At 46.9% G+C, this 22,388-nt stretch overlaps 3 protein-coding genes across 7 annotated transcripts; 1 reads left to right on the top strand and 2 right to left on the bottom strand.

Annotated features, from left to right (window-relative positions):
- The first annotated feature begins 981 nt into the window (after positions 1–981).
- Positions 982–9,263, top strand: LOC144129308 (polyprenol dehydrogenase-like). Of its 3 annotated transcripts, none has more exons than XM_077663344.1 (7): positions 982–1,093; positions 2,138–2,242; positions 2,378–2,446; positions 2,527–2,628; positions 2,691–2,898; positions 4,324–4,516; positions 8,871–9,263. In XM_077663344.1, the coding sequence occupies exons 2-7, from the start codon at positions 2,146–2,148 to the stop codon at positions 9,117–9,119; spliced, it is 918 nt and encodes a 305-aa protein (XP_077519470.1). In that variant the 5' UTR covers positions 982–1,093; positions 2,138–2,145; the 3' UTR covers positions 9,120–9,263. The 3 variants fall into 3 exon arrangements, with proteins under 3 accessions (XP_077519470.1, XP_077519469.1, XP_077519471.1); XM_077663343.1 differs by lacking the exon at positions 982–1,093 and adding an exon at positions 1,447–2,044; XM_077663345.1 differs by lacking the exon at positions 982–1,093 and adding an exon at positions 1,521–1,606.
- On the bottom strand, positions 9,232–13,586 carry LOC144129309 (anaphase-promoting complex subunit 15B-like). Of its 3 annotated transcripts, XM_077663346.1 has the most exons (5): positions 13,321–13,586; positions 13,180–13,239; positions 12,668–12,700; positions 12,468–12,590; positions 9,232–9,297 (listed from the first exon to the last, which is right to left on the bottom strand). In XM_077663346.1, the coding sequence occupies exons 1-5, from the start codon at positions 13,441–13,443 to the stop codon at positions 9,286–9,288; spliced, it is 351 nt and encodes a 116-aa protein (XP_077519472.1). In that variant the 5' UTR covers positions 13,444–13,586; the 3' UTR covers positions 9,232–9,285. The 3 variants fall into 3 exon arrangements, with proteins under 3 accessions (XP_077519472.1, XP_077519473.1, XP_077519474.1); XM_077663347.1 differs by lacking the exon at positions 12,668–12,700; XM_077663348.1 differs by lacking the exon at positions 12,668–12,700 and having other exon boundaries at positions 12,468–12,584.
- Positions 13,587–15,908: 2,322 nt separating this feature from the next.
- LOC144130008 (uncharacterized) lies at positions 15,909–18,362 on the bottom strand. The gene has a single exon (XM_077664052.1). The coding sequence runs from the start codon at positions 18,360–18,362 to the stop codon at positions 15,993–15,995; it is 2,370 nt and encodes a 789-aa protein (XP_077520178.1). The 3' UTR covers positions 15,909–15,992.
- Between the last annotated feature and the right edge of the window lie 4,026 nt (positions 18,363–22,388).

The raw sequence follows: 22,388 nt of genomic DNA, 5'->3' as shown, positions 1-22,388 counted from the left end.
TTTGTGGGTCGCCGATGCTGCAGACGATGCGGATTTTTAAATAATTCTTATCAAATCGGGAAAGTACTTTATCCGAACTTTGTATTGAAAAAGCAAGACTGTGATATGCCATCTCTGGATCAAATTCCAGCGCGATTAAGCGAGCGGTTTAACCAAGACAAGATCGAGTTATGCGGTTCGCGTCTAGTGTTTCGACAGTCTATACACACATGACCTTTTCAGAGAAGCCCTCCACTTCTGTTTAAAAAAAGAGTTTTCGAGGTAAGGAGAAACTATTTGCGGCATAGTAATACCAGTGTTGGCAGACGTCAAGAAGTGGGTGGATACAGTCTGCAGTGAACCTCTGCCCTCTTTCGGGACCACTGCACAGAATTCCTCTACAGCAAAAAAGTAGTTCAATGCTAAACGTTTTCTTGTTACCTAAACAAGAAGCTAACAACCAGACGAAATTATGAGCTCAAGAATTTTGATGCCTGTGGCTTGTTTAACACAAACATTAATAGGTTAATTTTGTTTACTGTTGTGATTGGTCAGTGGTGTGACATAGAACCATGAAGCAAGCATGCACAGAACATTGCTATAGTGTTCTAGAACACTATAACATTGCAGACTATGGCCCATTGTTACCAACTTTTTTTATTATATCCTACTATACTAAAGTGATTGACCAAATCTAATAATTAACTTTCTAACTATTGCAGATAGGCATCTGATTGCAATTAGAGATTTGCAGTCGGCCGTTAGTGATCCATGTCAGGTTCTAGAATTTCGAAAACGCGATTATCTTCGCCACTCTGTCTCAAAAAATGTGGGCCATTTTTCGCGGCAATCGAAAACTGCACTGTCGGTGGGCGCAGAGTGATGTCACTAAAATATATCGATTCCGTGAAGACGTACCACGTGACAATCTGCCCGCCCGCGCAGCGGTGCATGCTCCCCGCTCCTGGCCACTTAATTCGCTGCTGCACTCTTGATATGGGGTTTGCAAGGACATATTGACGGATATGAATTCAGATGGCAGGGGTTACAAGGTGAAGCGTGAACTGACAACAGCATGGGGCCACGGAATGAAGGTGGGAGAGGGGTGGACGAAGTACGTATGTGTACGTGTTATCTATTACCCATTCGATCCCTGCTTGTTGTCAAAAATACAAAAGGCGCTTCCACAATTACACAGCCATAATGCGCTTAAAAGCAGCTCTGGTAATCTTATCTGAATGGGAGTGCTGCGTTGCGTTTTTGAGCGGCGCTGCATTAATAGTTTACATGTAGTACAAGCAAAAAGACTCGCCATTGTAAAGCCTTTATCCCTACCGAGAGCGTGGTTTACAGCCAGAGGAAAAGTGATGACTCAAGTGTAGGTCGCTGAAAGTAGAGCCATACAGTTCTGGCCGGAAGAAATAAGCTGTAGACAGCGGGGCGTGTTGGCAACATAGTGCGAAAAGCGTCTGCATGTGGCAACGTTTGCATGTGGGTGTTATCAACGTTTATAGATATACTTGGGTGTTATTTGGCGTCGTAGGCTGTGCAGATATCCGTGAGGCCGGGGCGGCTGTGCGGCTGATGTCGCTCGAACTTGAAAGTAATGCGCCGTAGCCTGTTCAAGGTCCGTGACAAGGAAGGAAAAGGCAGCATACAAATCGCGCGGGGGGCGACTTGCTCAAAGTGAATTTGGCACTGCGTCGCGTAGCCTGCGAACGCAGAGCAAACACCTGTAAAAACACCTCCTTGCTTTCTTTGGCGTTCGCCCTATGCGGTTCGGAGTGATACTGGTGACGTCATTGCTGGGTTTCGCCGTATTCGCTGTCTCCCAGTGGCGCCGCTTGCTGCCAGAGCACGCGCGTCGTGAAATCGCGCTCCGAGGCGGCATTTTTGCGAAAGTTTAATTGCACCATGCACCAACAGGACACGAATTCGGTCATCAGCCAAGTGGCTTTCTTCGTCAAAGATATGCTCTGTTTGTACATTCTCTCCGCCTACTACCTGCTCTGGGAGTGCTTTCTGAGGTTCAAAACATTGTTCTCGCCGCGGGAACGCATATCATGTAAGCCATATGCAGATACGTATGACGAAAGTGGTATGATGTATGAGAAACTGGCGAAGAACAGCCGTTCGTAATCGTATTTCGCCATTTCAGATGAATCCATGGAAAACAAAACTGTTGTCATGACTGGAGGATCGGGCGGCATAGGACACGAAACAATGCGGACGCTTCTATCTCTGGGCGCCCGAGTTATTGATGGTAACGCTCTTTCTCTAACTAGAAATGGAGAGAAAGCAGAGTAGCAAATAACTTTATAGTCAGTCAAAAACAGAAAGGTAAGAAGTTTTTGCACAGAGATCACTTTCGTGATATCACTTTCTTCAATTTTTACAGGAAGCCCAGAGGCGAGCCTCACTGAAGAAAGGAGGCGGCTGTTACTGGAAGGTCATCCCACAACCAAAGGTTCGAACTGTTGTCATGCTTGTAGTCCATGTCACTACCTAACTGCGTTCACTAGATATATATATATATATTTATTTCAGTTGAGCTTCTGCCACTTGATCTGAGCTCAATGTCTTCCGTAAAGTCCTTTGCGGAAAGAATACTCGAAAATGAAAGCAAAGTTGATGTTCTTATTTGTAATGGTAAGTTCATACTGAAAGCTACAAATAATGTAGTGTTTGCAGTCATGTTGTCTTTTGTCAAGCTGGCGTGATGCTGATGCCATACCAGGAAACTGAAGATGGCTTTGAATCGCACCTGAGCATCAACTACCTTGGGCACTGCTTGCTGATTGCCCTGCTGCTGCCTCTGCTCACTGCAGCTGGTAAAGAAGGCCATGCAGCAAGAATTGTTAATGTGTCCTCATGTGCACACAAGGCCGCCAGCATAGACCTGGATGACCTTAATGGCAGGTAGGAGACATCAATGCAAACTCATGGCAACACTGCCACAACTTGTTTTTGTTTTGTACCCGGCTTTCTGTCCATGTTTCACACAGACTCCTGGTTGAGGTCAAATTATTGACCAACAAAGTGATTCTCTTTGCTGAAGGTTTAGTGATCGAGTACGCTTATGAGGATTTCAGCAAGTTTAATTGATACATCCCACCATACTTCACTTTCGCTTGCAGCTGTTTACAATACAATACACCGAGTGAGAAATAACAGCACCGGATGTGAATCTCTGAGGTCGTGGGTTCAAATCCCACCGGGGGCATGTGGTTGTATTTCTTCTGCTTTCTTACCAGTTATCTTTAAGCGATATAACAATTACAGTATTGATCTCTCATTGATCAACACTACAAATTGAAAAAATCTCCTGTACTCCTTGGTTTTGGTGACTGTTGGCTTCCTTCAAGTATGCGAAGCAGTTGCACAAATGTGCAACAGAGATAGTAGATTAATGCATGGACGTGGACATGTGATTAACAGCTATTGTTCACTAAAAATAGTGTAAAAATAACAAGGATGAGTGCATGTCTTTTTACATCTCTGTCCTTGAAACAATGCATCTTTGCCATCATTACCTTTTTTTGTTTTTTCATGACAAGTAGTCCACACAAGCCCATTCCTTGCTCCATGCATGGTTGAACATGTGAGGCCAATTAATTGTGTAGCATGGCTTACATGGGTTAGGCTGATGCAAAATATCGATCTCCATGTAAACGCTGCTGTATGAGAGCTTGTGTAACTAACTGCGTAACCAAGTGAATATCGCAACTTTTTCCACAAATTTTATGTGAGGCTTAAGCTATGCGAGATCGCAGTTTCAAATTTTTGGTGATAGATATTACTGTTTTTCATCCCATTTGTTTATTCAATTATTTTCTCAAAGGTTTCAAACTGAGACATGAAGGGTTTTGTAGCTTACCATGTCGGCCAAGATTTCAACATGTTTAACTCCTCTCAAGATAAAATTTCTGCCTAAATAAACACCCTCATTTCTTAACATGCATTTAGTTGCACTTATTTAGTAAATAAATTTTAGTTACTTGTAAAGTGTGGTAATGCGCATTGAGTCATCAGCATTGCAGGTATGATTATAGGTTGTATTTTATCTCGAAGTTTTCTTTGCATATACTCACGAATTTACATTTCCTGAGAGAAAAATGTATCAAATGCACTCGGAGGGAACCACAATTGAAGGATCTGTACTGTCACAAAACCCCTATAGAGATATGACAAAGTAACTGAAGCTTGGCAGATGTTGGCACTGACTGAACATAGTTGTTGCTTACGTTTAGATTCCCTAAGCTGCATTGGGAAGGTGTGCATGTATGTATTGCTTACAGGCATTTGCTCCTGGACACACATTAAAGCTTTGTCCTTTCCTCACAGGAAGAAATATTCCTGTTACCGTGGTTACACACAGTCTAAGGTGGCACAGGTGTTGTTCACCATATCACTAGGAAAGTGCTTGCAGGCCATGGAAGTTCCTGTGACTGTCAACTGCATTCACCCAGGAATTGTGAACACTCAACTTTACCAGAGGGTGTGGTGGGCCCCACTCGTTGCTGGTATTTTTTTCAAGGTGAGTTTTGAGGGTTTTCGCTGTAGTTGAGTGGAGAACTACATTTGAGCGGTCTTTAACTGGCCTTTATCAGACGAGCCTTCAAAGGCAATTCAGAACATTCACAACATATGGGAAATTTAACTCGCAAGTGCGATTCAGTGGTATTGTAACACTAGGGCCATTACCTTGAAACTATCGATTTGCTGCACTGAACTCCAGCGGAGGCAGTCGTCAGTCAGCTGGATGCTTGGCCAGAGAATTCTGGGGTAGACAGCATTTGGACAACCCGAAAAGCACAGGTGAAATTCCAGATATGAAAGAGTACCTATAGCAAACCAAAAGGCGAACTTGCATAAGTTTGTTGCACCTGTGTGCCCTCAACTCCCCCATTTCCTAATGAACATTTGCAAATTAAAGTCCCATTTAAGGAGCAAGAATTATGAATGCAGTGAAGTACTGCAGTGTGCAGAATTGCCTGGAGAAAAAGTTATACTAATTTAACCATCATTCATTACAAATAACGAATAAAAGTGCATTTTACCTCACACAATCTGGCTTTTAAATAAATTCATGAAAACTACTTTAAAATGAGGGCTTTTTTTTAGACTATACAGCAAGAACTGTGTCATAGTCTTTTTTGCTGACTTCTGAGAAAAAGCATAAGATATGCCCAAGAAAGGTGCTTCCTTAGCAGGATTGAGAAGAGTAGTTACCATCATATTAAGGTCACTCAGTATGGTATGAACAGATCTAATAATGTGAAGCTTAGTAAGGATTTTCCTACATTGTACAAAATGCACTAGCCTCCACCAGCATATGTCAAATTGCTCACGAACAGCTCTTGTAAGCTTTGCCACCAGAACAGCCTCATATGTTTGCCTTGACAAGATAGCAGTCAGCTGCCAAAGCTCATGGAACTCAACATTTGCCAGATAAACTGGACATCCTTGCAAAATAGACATGATTATAACTGAATGGTACACTGTGCACCTGTTTTAACAACCACAGTGCATCTTTCAAATACAGTCTGCAAATCAGGGCCCTGAGAAATTTGTTTGATGGCACAGTTTTCAGGAACTTTTGCAACTGGCTGCATCACACCATAGATACCTAATTTTATTGCACGTTTTCTTCTGTCAAATGATGCGTTAGACATTAGAATACATGGATTACTGGGGAGTTTTCCAACAACCGCTAAATAATTTATAATTGAATTTCTTCTGTCATGCTGTTTCGGTTTCATCGACCGACCAACGACTGTGTTGCCAAGTTGATGTTTTGGTCACGTGATCCACTAGAGAAACTGTTATATGATCGGTGATGTGTAGTTTTAATTCTCTACGACACTTAATCCAGCCTCTTCCAAGACCTGGAATGACAAAAAATGACCTGTTAGCGATTATATTAGTTTTTCTAGTGGATCATGTGACCAAAACGTCAACTTGACGTCAGAGTCGTTTGGTCGATGAAACTGAAACCGAAACAGCGTGAAGAAGAAATTCAGTTATAAATTATTTAGCGCTCGTACACGAACACCACAGGGTGTTCTATGTATACGAACATCGAACGCACTGTTTGAAAGAAGAAAACACGCAAGCAAAAATGTGGTGTCTATAGGCAGTGGTGCAAGCATCACTTTTTTTTTTTTTTGAACAAATTGCACTGTTTAAGATACTATACAACATTGCCAAGCTTTTGTAGTCTGTGACTTTATAATGAGCAGCAGCAATGCCTCCACCTGTTTCACTGTTTAGTTGGAGAGAGAATCACTAAAATGTAAGGTCTATTCAGACCGGGCCAGGGTAAGTGCAGTGAAATGCAGAATATATAACTAACCATCTTATGCATGTGCAACCCACGCTGGACGTCCAAGGCAGTCTTTTCAGTCATAGTTAACACTTTCCTTACTGCGCCATAGGCCATGGGTCATATATGGCCCACGTTTTGAGCCTGTCACCAAAAACTCAAAACGGTGCTCCTGGACAAACTGCGCCATCTAGTTTTCTTCTATGGCACCATTTATTTGGTTTGTTTTGTTAACACGAGGAGATGACATGAAAAAATTAAACTTTGACTGACTACTCCGCTGGTTGCTGATTATGGCCCAGAGCCCTCCACCACAGCACTGTTCAGGTGTCCACAGAGATGTGAGACAATTACTGCGCGATTTACTGCTCCTGAATTTTATGCAGTGCACTAGATTTTTAAATGATAAGAGTGGTTTTACTTGGTGCTTTAGGGTATCTGTAACATATTTCCAAGATATTTTACCTAATTTGCGAGCAGATTTTTGATTATGATGATATCAAGGAAGGCCACGCCCCCATTTCCCCCATAGAACCCACTCGCTACCAACTGTAGTAGTACAGTGAAACCTCGCTGATACGTTTCTTTTTAATTGCGGGGAGAAACGTATTATCCGGGAAAACGTATGATCCAAGCTGTCCGATTTTGAGAAATGTAACTGGTGAATGAGGTAAAAAGACATTGACAATTTCACTTTATAAAAATGTCGATTGGCATTTCTTGGCACAAGAGCTGAACAGATCCTATTCCAGAGCTCGCTGAATTCAGTCCGCGTTCGCGATTTGTCTTTAGCGTGGAAGGAAATTCGTAACGCATCCAGTCCGTCAACGGAAGTGACGGAAGTAACCAAATCTTTTCCTTGTCATTTTCGGATGCTTCGCCCCCATTGCTCCCAAGCAATTAGGGAAAGCCTCCGCGGCGGCTGATTGTCGCAGTGTTTCTGCTTTTTTTTAAGCTGCATTTCCCAGACCTGGCCCGTTCGGAAATAAGCGGATAGCTGTAGTTCATAGTAGCTTCGCCTCCTTTCCCTTATTCACCGCGAATAAACCTTAGCGTTTCTCTTCATATCGCGTCCCCGCAGAAGCGGCTGTCTTGAATGCTAGCGCGCGTTTTTTTTTTTTTTTGTTCTTGGTGGCGGCGCCTCGCCTCGTTGCATGGAAGCAGTGCAGAGAAGCGCCACGGCGGGTGACTGCCACAAAACTTGTCACGTGTCCTCTCGTTTAGCCCACTTGTATGTTTGCACATGTGCGGCTTGTCACTAAACGTATTATACTACCACACTTTGTCGAAATTTTAAACGTAGTAGCCGGGAAGTCAAGTTTTCCGGGAACTTATTAACCGGGAAAAAGTTGAGAGAAAACTGATGCCAACCATTATTTTTAACTTTACCCAACGTTTCGGACCAACTCGGTCCCTTCTTCAGGGGCGACTAAAGTGTGCCAGTAGCAGCAGCGGGTTGCTGCCATCACTCTCCCTTTGTTAGCACGTGGCACAGTCCACTAACGTACACGGAGGGGAGTGTTCCTGGAGTCCTATTCATCGTCGCCTTTGTGAGCCGGATGTGCCATGACTCCAGATGTCACCTCTGAGCAGGTTTGGTTCCACGGCCAGACGCTCACCTCCTCGAAGGCTATCCGGTGGTCGGCGCTCGCAGTGTTCAGCGAGGGGGTTGGCTTCTGAATTCACCCCCTCGCCGAACACTGCGCCCAACAAGGCCACGGAAAGTGCAGTGCATTCTGTATGCAGCTGAAAATCTCAAGAATGGTAGCTAAGAAAATGTGCAATTTCTAGCTCAGTGCAGCAGCTTATTTTGGTTTTGCATATTTAACCAATAAATTTTCGAAAAGTTTTGTACACACAACTCTGAATTTGTTTTTCCATTTGAACGTGTAATCAGTAAGCTACAGTCTGATGTATTACAATGCACGGTGCATTTAGCACTTACTTCTTTAAAGAACAGTTTGCATTTTAAACACCCAAATTCGGCCATTTTCGCACAGTAAGGAAAGAGTTACGGATTTTTTGTTATTCCTTGATGGTAATGATGGTAAGCACAAGAATGACAAAAAATTTGACTGCAGTGGTGGCCACATTTTGGCGGGGGCAAAATTCAAAAACACTCGCGCTGTGTAGCATCAGTACATGCTACCCTCAGTGGTCAACATTGATCTGGAGCCATCCATTATAATGTCTCTCATAACCCTTGTACAGCTTCAGGACATTAAACTCAACATCCCACACCATACAATAACATGTCAGCATGCCTGCTTTGACCTGTGAAAAGCTGCGTTCTTGCCTTCCTTTTCATTTAAAAATAATGAGCACATCAACAATCGCAAGGTCACCTGCCATGCAGCACTACATAGTAAATGAAGACCTGGAATCGTGAAATGTTTTCACATGCAGTTCTTGTGCTGAAAAGTAGCTCTCACATATCCTCTTACGTCACTGATGATGAACTTGTATTCAACCATTGGGACCTTGCTATTAAGAGAGTTTGAGAGGTTCCTAGTCCAAGCAAACTATGAGAGGTGGCTATTCTAATTCCTGGAATGTCCCTCAACAGACACCAGAAGAGAGCGTCGAGACTGTGCTTCATGCAGCTCTTTCAAACGAGCTTGAAGGCATCACCGGATGCTACCTTGAAGAATGTGCCCCAGCTCAGCCACTCTCCTTGTGCAATAGCCGGCACATGCAAGAGAGGCTTTGGGAAAGGACATGGACATTGCTCAGGCCTTGGTTAAATGAGGAAGCAAACAATGTTTCTGCTTGGCTCTCAGGGGCATCAGCAGAATGCAAGGAAACCCATGTCTGAACACCACATGTGTTTGCAGTATACTAGGGGATTGAGGCGCTCGTGTCGTCTCGTGTTTCTTTCTCTACGTCCTGTTTTTCGCGCTGCTTAAAAAAGTTTCTGCAGCCAAGAATGGTTTACTTAATAAAATATGTTTATTCGTCATTCTGCGTCAGTTGTGATGCACCTAATGGAACATCTGTAAGTAAAGAAAGAAAAGCACATTGAAGCCGATAATAATAAAGCAACAATAATCTACATAACTATGGCAGTCCCTTATGATTGCATACAGACTTTTGCCTCAATGTGAAAACGTCTGTAGGCCTTGGAGGAGTGGCACCTTTGGTTCACTTGAGGCAGAAGTACCGCTGACTTTTCGGAGTGTAACAGCACTACTATATACACTGAACAGACTAGAGTGCGTTCGTTATCCATCACCGCCATCTGGAGTAGCATGTCAGGAGAACAGGCAGACATCTCCAGCAACATTAAGGAATCTGCCTATTTCACAAGGATAACTATACAGCACGTACAAGCCTGCATTCAGCAATCTTTTGACCACTAATAGTAGTGACTATAATTTATCTCACACCTTGCAAAAGAAAGAGTAAGCATGAAATATGCCTGCAAAGTGACTCTAGTTCCCTCAAGCATTAAAGTGAAAATAGACTGGCCATCAATACCCTTTAAATAAATGCCCCCCCCCCCCCCCCCCCCCCCCAATCTTAAATCAGTTTCAAATTAAACTTTATTCTCTCTCAAGGAGAAAAAGAAGGGGACGGGTACAAGCTGCTTAATTCCAGCTTGACAAAGTCCGGGCCCCACTATGCACAGTTTAACTAGCAGTTCTAGTACATTATCTAACTATAAAAAATGACTGTGTACCGAGCTCAACTTGCACACCATCAGTTCACAGCAATACTATCAGTACATTCACAACAACAAATGCTGTTAACGTAACTAATGTTGGCAAAAACTGACATCACTTACAACCTGTATGCTGAGCTTCACTGCATGCTATAATGTACTGGTACTGACATGCAACTTGGCTGGTTCATAAACTAGATAGCCCAGGTCTGATGCAAGCAACAAGTTTGATACCCTGGTGCTAAGCCTTTGATGCACTCACTTTTTCACCAAGGTCATAGCATCAAAGAAACAATCACTTCTGAAGAAAAATATTTCAATTTGTGATGTGAAGATGACTACTGCAATGTTTGTAGTTTCCTCCAGCAATGCTAACCCATGCACTGCATAAAGAAAGAAGCAGGAGTGTTGTGTATTTATTTGTTTAATGGTGACAGGTAAAAGCCAGATGTATGTGCTAAGAGACAAAGAGGGCAATGTCATTAGCCATATGGATAAGATAGTTAAAGTAGCTGAAGAGTTCTACACAAATCTGTACAGTAGCCAATGTAATTGGAACGTTAATGAGAGAGGCAGTAGCGCACAGCACTGCTATACATCTCACCAATAAAGAAAGCCTTAGGAGCAATGCAAAGGGGGAAAGCAGCTGGTGAGGATCCGGTAGCAGCAGGTCTGTTGAAGGGCGGAGGGGAGATTGTGCTAGAAAAACTAGGCCCCCTGTGCACACAATGCCTTATGACTTTGAGCGTACCAGAAGCTTAGAAGAACACTAATATTATCTTAATTCAGAAGATAAGACGTCAAAGACTTGAAAAATTACAAACCGATCAGCTTACTCTCCGTTGCCTACAAGGTATTCACTAAAGTAATCGCTAATATAGTGCGGATGACTTCAACCAACCAAATGATCAGGCAGGCTTTCGTAAAGGATACTCGACAATATACCATATTTGTACTATCAATCAGGTGATAGAGAAATGCACAGAATATAAACAACCCCTATATATATAACTTTCATTGAATACCAGAAAGCATTTGCCTCGGTGGAAACCTCAGCAGTCATGCAGCCATTCCGGAATCAGGGTGTAGAAGTGTCTTCTGTGAAAATACTGGAAGACATTTATGACTGCACAGATACCATAGTCCTCCATAAAGTAAGCAATAAAATTCCAAAAAGGAAGGGTGTCGGGCAGGGAGACACGATCTCGCCAATGCTATTCATCGCCTGTTTACAGGAGGTGTTCCAAGGCCTGGATTGGGAACAGCGGGGGATAAGAGTTAATGGAGAATACCTAAGTAATCTGCTATTCACTGATGACATTGCCTTGCTAAGTCACTCAGGAGATGAACTGCAAAGCATGATCAATGAGTTAGACAGGCAGAGCAGAATGGTGGGTCTAAAAATTGACACACAGAAAACTAAAGTAACATTCAACAGTCTCACAAAGGAACAGCAGTTCACAATTGGTAGTGAGGTGCTGGAAGCGGTAAGGGAATACGTCTACTCAAGGCAGGTAGTGACCGCTAATCCAGATCATGCGAAGGAAATAACTAGAAGAATAAGAATGGGGTCAAGCACATTTGGCAGGTTCTCTCAGATCATGAATGGTAGTTTATCCATATCCCTCAAGAGAAATGTATACAACAGCTATATCCTACTGGTAATCACCTATGGGGCAGAAACGTGGAGGCTAACGAAAAGGGGTTCAGCTTAAGTTAAGGACAATGCAGCGAGCTATGGAAAGAAAAACGACAGGTGCAACATTAAGAGCCCGGAACCGGGCAGAGTGGGTGAGGGAACGAATGCGGGTTAATGACATCCTAGTTGAAGTCAAGAGGAAGAAAGGGGCTTAGGGCAGGGTATGTAATGCAAGGGCAAGATAACCGCTGGTCCTTAATTAATAACGGTAATGGAGTAGAATCCAAGAGAAGGCAAGCGTACCAGAGGGCGGCAGAAAGTTAGGTGGGCGGATGAGATTAAGAAATTTGCAGGGATACGGTGGCCACAGCCGGCAAAGGACAGGGTTAAGTGGAGAGACAGTCGAGAGGCCTTTGCTCTGCAGTGGCCATAGTCAAGCTGCTGCTGATGATGATGACAGCTGTTATAGAAAGCCCACCCAGCAGTACCCCAGCATCATTCATAGTTGCAACCAACCATGGCTGGTTAATTGCCATGACAGCCAGCTACTGCACTTACTGACATGCATGGGCAGCTTTGGCTGAGTTTAGCGCATTACACAGCATAACATAAACACTTGGCAGCTTTTCCACTGCTTGTCAGCTCAGCAATGTGTAAATTAAAATTTAAGGAAAATTATACTCCTTTTACTACCACATACATTGCAGCACAAGCAACAGCAAGCAGGTTTCATTGTTAAAAACCTCCAATGTGCAGCAACAGCAGTTGTGCACTGCCCAATAATTTTCTCACATATACAGTGCGCAGTGATATCCATGGGTCAATTTAGACCAGGCGACACACAAGCACAACCAAACGCTTACCGGCGAATCTTGGTCGTAATTAATGTCGTCTGCATCAAGTTCATCATCTTCATCTTCATTACTGTCACTCTCATCATCTTCATTGTCATCGTCTTCATCGTCCTCTTCATCCTCATCCTGCAACTTTTCGAGGACACATCTTAAGCCACTGAGGAGTTTGGTTGCTAAGCAGTGCGGATGAAAGTTGGCTAAATCCTTACGCATGTGAAAAACCTAAGGGGCTGCTTGGAGACCTTGATGCAAGAACCAAAGACATATAGGTTAGTTTCGCAATGTCATTGCCATTGATAACTATTCGCGATTCGCGCTCAGTGTTTGCATGCAGATAGCGTTTTCCTGTTTAATTTCGCGTGACCTGCAGTACACGCCATGGTGGCGGTAATCCCTCATCCCTCGTTCATCAGCGAAAGTAAGCTTGGTGGTTCGCTAAGCGGAATGCAACGAGACGTCGCGGGCGTTCACACACTGATGCGTTTCATCACGTCCCAAAAGCAGCGAATATCGCTGAACGGTTTTCTGAAAAATCAATCATGCTGGCAGCGTCGATCCGGGCGATGCTAGATAAAAAGTGAAACACGAAATGCCGTACTTGCGCAACGCTTGAGCGCAAACCAGCCAGCGGTGCCAGAGGAATGTTTTTGAATTGCCAGGAGAAAAAGTTTATCATGCGCTTATTGGGAGAGTTGAGAGTGCAACTATCGGCGAAGCTTACTTCTGCTGCAGTTTTCCCAATTGGAACCAGGTCGCTGTGTTTCTGCGCGATGCTGGTGAGCTGAAATGACACAGGCACGTACACATGTACAAAAGCAAGCGTAAACGTAAGGCTCCTATCAACTACTGCAGAGTACAGTACCATGTTCTGGTGTTCCTTTTCAAGCTGCGTCAACTCGACTTCGTCGTCCCACGGCCGGTCAACGTAGAACCACGGTTGTTCGGCTATCCTAGGCTGTAGCGAAGGAAACTGGGGTGCCTCCATCAGCCTTCTGATATCCCTCGATACGTTAGCCTCGAAGATCGGCCTATGTTTGCAAAGGCTTCCACGCAGAGAGGAAAAACGCGAAGACCAGTGACAGCTTTCGTCTACATGTCTACAGCCCTACAGCTCTGCAGCGCACCCACGCCGACTGCTGTTGGATTGGATTAGATCATCTTGATCTAGGCATCTGTTAATCATGTTGACGGTTTGGACTTGTTTGGGCATTGACGAACACGTAAGTGATGTGCGTATAATTGTATAATCATGTGTTATATGCACGCATGTATAAACGGTTTTGTCATTCACAAACAAACATGATGGGTGCTGATGGTGATACTACCGATACTACCCCCAAAGCGCTTCCGGATTCAGTGGCGCGGTGTTTGAAAAGATTTGCGCCGTAGTATATGATGCGTGTCGCGCTGGTTTAGTTAATGTGGTGGCGGTGGAAACTTTTATTGCCAACAATGTAAATGGTGGGGGCGAAGCTCCCTCACTGTGAGGAGGCACCCCTACAAAGCGAAGGATAGCCCTTGGAGAGCAATCCTCAGAGCGCTGGAGATGAGCCGGCGCTGGTCTTGACGAGAAGTTTCGGTCAGAAGAGTCTCCTAGTAAGACTCCGCCACGGTCGGTGATGAGGGATCAGGGAAGATGGGGCATGTGGGCAGGGTGTGTAGAAAGTCTCCTGGTTTTCCGCAAAGTTTCATGACAGGGGAATTGGTCTGGGTATCGGGCACGTAGTTGTATGGGGTATGGAGCAGTCCGAGTTTGTAGTCGTCGCCAGTGTGTGGCCTGCGCTATGGTGAGAGATGGGGCTGTGGGTGCGTACTCCCTTCGTTGTTTCCGGTAGTACGAGAGAATATCACGGAAGGAGAGCAGGCGCTCCTCGGCCCGTAGAAAGGGCTCGACTCCCGCCCGGAATGCGAGACACCGGTCTAAGGAATGAGCCTCGATCCTCGTTGCCAGGGCGGCCGGCATGTGCTGGCGTCCAGATGCGGGTTATTTTGATAAGGCAGCGCGTATACCCGCCGTGGTGGCTCAGTTGTTAGGGCGCTCGGCTACTGATCCGGAGTACATGGATTCGAACCCGGCCGCAGCAGCCGTGTTTCGATGGAGGCGAAATTTACGCAAAGGCGCCCGGTGCTGTGCGATGTCAAAAAGATCCTCAGGTGGTCGAAATTATTCCGGAGCCCTCCACTACGGCACCTCTTTCTTCTTTCACTCCCATCATCCTCAATTCTCTTCGAGAGACCACCGATTTCCTTTCCTCAAAAAACCAACTTCCTTGATTAGCTAAACTGACGACTGTGAGAATTTGGGGTCATTATAAGAGTGAAATGACCGAAAGCTAGCTCGAAATTTTGTCTGCAAGTTTACCCGAAGAAATCCCCTCGACTGAGGCCACGAAATGAATTTTCTTTAATGTATTTGCGGTGCAGAAAAACGCCGCCCTGCTGCGAGACTTAGCACAAAGGGCCACAAAACTGCGGATAACGTACCGTGAAAGTTTTAGTAATATCAGAGAAGGTACAAAAAACGCCGGATTTGCCCTTTGCCTTTTAAGCAGGTAACCATGACACGCAACAACATGGCTAAATATGGCGGTCTAACGCGCACATGGAGTTATTTCCTTCCTCCATGAACGCGCAGGAGATCGCTAAAACTTCAACCGCACCGCCACCTCCCTCCCCCGCCAACATCTATTAGGGGGGGGGGGGGGGGGAATTCCCAGCCCCCTTTCACCCTCCTTTGTTCAACTCCTCTGGGCTTTGCGGTGCGGGTACCTGGCGGCGCGGTTGATCTTCTTGAAGTGCACCTCAGTCTGAGCTTTTAGTTTCGACCCTCGATCGCAGCAACAGTATCCATCCTGCCACCCGGCAGCGCAATCGCATGCATATGATTCGATCGTTTTATTTCCTTCCTAGACGGTTGTGGTAGCCCTTATTGTGAACACTGAATCAGTTCCATCATCACGACAAATTCAGAGGCTGCAGGGCATCTAGGGCTGCAACAAACTGGAAGTTACTTCATTGGAAAGTGCGAGCAGTGTTCACATGCATTATGGGCAATCGGATAAAGGAACTTCAGGCCACATGCCATAGGCCGGGCGCAGTAGTTAAGTTCGCGTTTGCAGCAGGCGCGATAAATTTACACCGACATGCACATACACAATCCGTGCATATGTATGTAAGGTCATTAACCGGAGAATCGGCCGCATTATCAAGCACAAAAAAAAGTAGAATTCCGGGCACATGAAACATATTTGAGTCCGCGCGCATAGTCTTGCAAACATAGGTGAACATTATGCTCCATTCCCGCGTACAACAGTGTACAAAAGCGCACCAGTGCGGCAACGCATTCCATTTTGTAAGGTAGCTTCGCTGCAGAATTACATATACGCATGTAAGATGCCAGGAATTCATACGCACTGCTCATCGCATTGCAGGCAATTTAATTGTGCGCGGCTCCCACATCCGTCACGCCGACACTAAACAATCATTTCCAAAAAAAAAACGATTTTCAGCACCTGACGCTCGTAGGAAAGAAATCTAGTGCCTGCTGCCGGGTCGTGCGCCTGGCCAACCACGTGACCGGGCCCAGGCGTCCGCCTGGTCGTCTCGTGGATCGCCCTTCTCAGTATAACGGCGAACGTCTTCCCAGCGGGAAGCGCGACCGGCGATGTTCTCGGAGTTTCGGAGCCGATCGGCGGAGAGGCCTCGCACTGGCGGCCTCCGCTCCGAATCCCTGAGCAGCAGCTCACGCAGATCGGGGTTCCTGAGTGCGTCCTGCGATGCCACTCTGCCTACGTAGACAGAGCCAGCAGTCGCCGGTCGCAGCCTGCCTTTGAACAAAACCTCGTCCAGGACGCCGCTCGTACCACCGTACAGCGCTCCGCGGTCGGCCATTCTTTGCTCGGCCAGCGCCTGGCGCAGCCTGTCGTTGTAGCGGCGTTGCTCATCGAGCCGCTCGCGGCGTTGCCTCTCGAGCCGCTCCTTCTTCTGTTGCTCGAGGCGGGCTTCCGCAGCGAATCGCTGTTCCTCTCGCAACCGCTCCTCGATGCGCAGCCGTTCCTCCTGCCGCACCCGCTCCCGCTCCACCTCGCGCCGCCTTTGCTCTTCGCGGCGGGCCCGCTCTTCGCGCCGCAGCCGTTCTTCTTGCAGAAGACGCTCTTCACGCCGAAGCTTTTCTTCGCGCAGCTGCCGCTCCTCCTGACGCAGCCTCTCTTCCAGGCGTACGCGTTGCTCGCGGCGCAGGAAGTCGTCCATGCTCATCGTTGGTGCGGGGGGCGGGCAATGGTCGGAGTACGCTTGTGCACGGCAACCGGGGCAGTAAAAACCCTGTGCCACTGGAAAAGTTGTCATAGACGGTGCGTGAGCTGCTGCGCAGCACGGACCCGCAGCCGAAGGCGGAACCATGAATGGTTGCTGCAAAGCAACCGGCGCAGGGAACAAGGTTTGTGAAGGCGCAGGCATGGGTATCTGGTAGATACTGGGAAGGGTTGGCTGGTAGGCGCTGAAAGATGTTTCTTGGCCACGGCCCATTGCGTATGGGACGAACGGCGGCAGCTGTGCGGCATACGCTGGCAATGCGGCTGGTGGGGGCGTGTTTAGATGAAGCATCCCGTCCGCGGGCGCCATGTCGCGTGGGGTAGCTCCGGCCCTTTGGAAGGAGCGCCAGTTCTGCCTGGGACCAAAATTACGTACCTCGTACCATTCGTCCCCGACGGGGCTTTCGTCGTCAAGGCGGTATTGACGCCGCCAGGTTCTGCTTTGGCCTCGAAATGGCTTCGCTCGTGTGTCTGCCGTGTGGCTTGGCCAGCAAGATCCACAACAAGGGCACGTGTCCAGATCTGTTTTGTCGTTGCTGTCCTTAGTTGACGGGCGCGACTCTTCTTCTACTTCGCCTCTAGTGGTCTGTTTTGTTTTGTCGTTAGGCTTCTCTTCGCGGCCCTTTCTATCGTCGCTAGTGGCTGGCTTCTCCTTTGTACTGGTACGGTCGTTTGAACGGCGACCGCTCGGCTTGCCGTACTTTCGCTTGGTCGTGGTGGTACGCGTTGTGCGACGCGTCACGACTCCACCTCCTCCAAGACGCCACTCATCGGCACTGGGCTCTATGATTTCTTCCTTGATCTCTTCGCAGTAATCCTCAGAGCCGGTTGAATACCCGTCTTCGTCAAACCGCTCGTCAGAAATGGCCGCCTGCGTCTTCCCCATGCCTTTCGTGTCGTCTCCTTGCCTTGCAGAACGTTCTTTAGATCTCGGAGATTCCTTTGTCCGGTCAGCTGTAGTTGTTTCTCTGGTTTCCCTGCTTCCTTTACTCTCTCCGCGTTCGCGGGATTCTCCTGGGTCATCAGTCGCTTTCACGGATTTATCCAGCCCTGCAGGTACTGAATCTCGAGAATCATTTCGTGTAGACCTTCGGCCGTAGTCATCACGAGTGTCCCTGTTGGGAGCATAAAGCCTGGCATCTTTCCTGGAAGCTGTGGATCCTGTCCTGGCCGTTCCGCCGCTGGGCTTGGAAAAGGACGACGTTCTGTCACTGCCAGTACCGATCGCGCTAGCGTCTTTTCCTGCGCCAGCTTCGTCGCGCTCCTTTTCAGATCCAGAAGCCTTCCGACGGCTGGACTCCCTATCTGGCTCATCCGCCGCCAGGTAGTCGTCCTGCTGCACGCTACCATCTTTCGCTTCGGTAACGTCCTCCTTTCTTTCATTACGGCTGTCCCTTGAAGCGGCAGCGGTTTGCGACCTACCCCAGCGACGACTGCCGCCATCCGAAATGGTTCGCGTCTCTTCTTCGGCACGACGTCTCGTATCAGTATTCCGCTTTGTTCTGGTGCTGCTTACTCTTTCGTCAACTCGCCTTTTTTCGATGCCCTCTGTGGCTTTGTAGCCGTCCCTGGACTCCCGCGCAGAGGCCATGATTTATTGCCTGGTTCGGTAGTGCTTGCTATGCAGATTCAGTGGGAGGATTGGAGAGACCGGTTATCTGAGCGCCCCGCTTAACTGCTGGAGCGATCTTCTTAGGCGTTGTCTTTGACGCTGCCGTCCCGCTGATGCGTCTGGGCCAACTCCTCGCAAATAGCCAGTAGGCTCGATCGAGTTGCGGTTATCGGATGATGACTGCTTCCTGGAACAGGCTGCTTGGATCAACCTCTGGTCAACGGTGGTTTTGCGCTGTCGCGAGGAGCACCGCAGTGTGCGTGCCTGGTCTTTTTCTTTCCTTGCCCCTCACGAGATGTCAACAGCCCCGCGCATTGCCTAACGAAATGATCTCGTAATTTTCATATCGAACCCGCAGCAATGGGCAATTACAGAGTAAAGAAACATGCAAATGCGCGCTAGCCAAATGTTTTTACAGGTGTCGGTGTGACGATGGGTTGGACGGATGAACACGTTGTCGGGTGGCAAGCTGTGAAAAAACTTAATGATAAAGAGAAAGGCGAGCTAGTTTGCGGCGGGATGCTAGAGTATAAAGTACAAGCTGGGATTTCAGTTGAGCTACACTGGTGCGATAAGAGTATTTCGAAAGAATGAATCGTGAAGTACGATTTTGAATAGATCCCAGTACAGGTTAGTTTGGTGAGGATCGAATATAGAATGTGCGTACTCTAATTTAGATTCAGAAGAGTGGCGGATCGGGCTAGTTGTTGCACATTTGTCATTTCTCGCAAGCGCTAAAAGAACACGGACAAAGAAAGAGCAGACAGGGCGAGCTTTAGGTCTGACGAGCGATGCATAAGCGATTAGCTTGACTGAAGGGGGTGCTATGGCAACGTTGCGTCGTAAGTAGCCCAGGACGCGATTGGCCGAGTTAGCTAAATGAGTAATATGGCTAGTCCAGGATAGGTCACTGGATATATGAATACCTAAGGACTTGATAGTGTCGGTTTGAGTTATAGGACAACCGTAAAGGAGGTAGTTAGGAGATGAGTATAGTTACGTCGGCGTTGGAAGATAGAGATAGATAAAGAGGAGGAGGGAAAGGCAGGGATGTTAACCAGAAAGAGGTTCCGGTTGGCTACCCTGCACTGGGGAAGAGGGATTAGGGGACTAAAAGGAGGAAGAGAGAAGGAAAAAAGGCATAACACACGCACAACGCTGTCACAATTTGTCGCTCAATCCAGTCGCTCTCAAGTAGGCAAAGAATGCCTTGTATGCCTTGAGGGCAGTCGACTGCTGTGGCCACGGACCGATGATCTTTTGCTCTGTTAATGGGCGAGGATCGAGGCGTTGTAAAGAGACTAAAAAACTGATGCCGCCACCGTCTGGAAGACGTGAAGTAACGAGCGTTAACTGTTTGATAAGTGACGTCACCAATCAATCACCAATTGGAGGAGAAGGACTTTAATGGAACAGGAGATGTCTGCCTGGTTGTCGGCCTGGCATGCTCTTTAACATAGCAATGGTTAAGCTGGCTAGACAGCTAGAAACCATACAAGGCATAAGGCATGCAATGTACGCGGTCGACATCACTGTGTGGGTCACGGAGGGCTCACTCAGCGAAAAGGAAGCGAAACTTGCCGCAACGTGCGTATATAGAAAAATATGTTTGAGACAGGGGCTTGGCTTGCTCGACAGAAAAATCAGAACTACTAAGGGTCTGGCGAGGTAAACTCAACCGATCAGTACCGGAAACAGAACTAAAACTATATGTTGATCTAGAAGGGCAACTCATACCGGAAAGAACAACCATCAGAATATTAGGGATGTGGATTCAATCCAACCAAAGGTGCACGCATGCGCTCAGACTAATACAGAACTCGACGACACAGGTCGCCCGCATGATAACCAGTGTCTCTAGGAAAACACACGACATGCGGGAGAGCGACACGCTTAAGCACGTAAAGAGCCTAGCAGTTAGCCGAATTACATACAGCATACCGTACTACAACTGCAACAAATAAGAAAAAAAGCTAGCGGACACGATACTTAATAATATATAGGAGAGCATACAAAACAGCGCTACACCTACCGCAATCAACCTCGACGGAGAGGCTAATGGCTCTAGGTCTGTATAACACCTTTGAGGAGCTAAGGAAGGCCCAACTCGTAGCTCAGCTCCAGAGGCTAAAAAAGACCAAAACAGAGACAGAGCTGCTCAAAAGGTGCGGCTACGAGGGTGCACTGTCAGAGATAAAAGGATCAGAACGAATACCCGATGAACTACGGCAAACAATTAGGGTAGCACCAATTCCCAAAAATATGGATCCGAACCTGCACAAAGGGCGACGGGAGGCTAGGGCACAGTATGTGCAACAGAACCTAGCCAACAAAAAACATTACGTACACGGATGCGGCTGCATACGGAAGAACCAGACAACACAAGAGAAATAGAGCGGTTGCAACGGCAATTATTCATGAGCTCAAAGAAATAGCCAGCGCAACTATCAAGGATGGCACGATTGAGGAGACCGAAGAGGCTGCCATTGCCGCAGCGGCGGCAGAGGGCTACCGTGCTCAAAGGTCCCTAATAATTCTAACAGACTCGCAAACAGTGTGCAGAAACTACATGAATGGCAAAATAGTGGGGGGGGGGGATCTTTAACCACCTGGGGATCTTTAACGTGCACTGACATCGCATAGCACACGGGCGCCTTAGCGTTTTTCCTCCATAAAAACGCAGCCGCCGCGGTCGGGTTCGAACCGGATCAGTAGTCGAAGCTTAACTAACTCCGATTCACTGTTTGAAACATCTCTGGTACCACCCTTTCTTGTTAGAACGGCAGGTTTGCGGATTTTCACGCGGTAGTGGCAGTTTTGTCTTCCGAACGGCCAGCCGCCGCATAGCGCTCTATGCAGCCGAACGGGAGAGTGTGACCCAACATGTTGCCGTCGCGGGCAGTGTCCCCACCCTGAAAGCGGAGGCGAGCGGGCATCGAGGCACACTAGCAGCCACAGGGTGGCGGCGCCACGCTGAAGGCTCGAAATGCTACCGTAATGTAGCTATCGCTACAAAAGGAGTCAGTGGGTACGTTAAAGTCAAGGTTGATGTGAATATCATGAAGGAAAAGAGCAAGCTGGGATTAACAAGAATGGCCTTAACGGAAGCCATGCAGATTGGGGTGAAAAAAGCTGACAGATGGTAGGAACGCTGCAACCTGAGAATGAATAATATGCTTCATAATTTTTGAACAAACGCTTGTGATAGATATCGATCGGTAGTTACTGGGGCACGAGCGGTTACCCTTTTTGAAGACAGGAACGACCTTCCCAATCATGCAGTCAGCGGGAATGGTACCAGAAGTTAGCGACTGCTGAAATATGAGCGACAAAAGAAAGCTACTGACATGTTCAGTATTTTTAAAATCTAGCCTTAATGCCATCTGTTCCAGCCGAGGACGAATTATTTAGTTTCTCAATGACGTTAGAGATACCGTTCGGGTCGAAGGTTATAGGGTATACATTTGAGGATGAGCATAATCCGGTGGCAGTGGCAGGGTTACAAAGGACTCATTAGTGAAGACAGCACAAAATGCATAATTTGCACATCCGCAACATCGTGATCAGGTACATTGCAGGCATCGGTACGAGACAAAGAAATATTGGTTGAAACAGCGCATAGCTGCATTAAGATTTGTACAAAATTCGTCACTGAAAATCCAGGTTCTCTATTTTGTGTAAAATACAAGACAGGAACCTGAGCATGTCTAACTTAACAACTCTCACGAAGGATTTCTCACAGTGCCAGAGAGGGAGAGAGAGTCTTCCAGCTCTTTCCCCATTCCCCCGGGCGAACACATGTACAGACTTTGTCAAAAGTTTAACCGAATGGTCTTGCTTATCGACCACGATCTGTGGCTCGTTATATGCGTTGTCAGCGTTCCAGATCTTTTGAAGGTGAGAGGGGACTCTCGTCGTCGTGCCTCCAAAAGTTCGGAATTGAGTGGATGCTGCAAGAGTCCAACTACACCACACTATACAGCCCCACTACACAGGTTGGACCAA

Source organism: Amblyomma americanum, chromosome 4 (genome assembly GCF_052857255.1).
Source record: "Amblyomma americanum isolate KBUSLIRL-KWMA chromosome 4, ASM5285725v1, whole genome shotgun sequence".
NCBI classification, from domain to species: Eukaryota; Metazoa; Arthropoda; class Arachnida; order Ixodida; family Ixodidae; genus Amblyomma; species Amblyomma americanum.
This window is presented reverse-complemented; position numbering and strand designations above follow the sequence as displayed.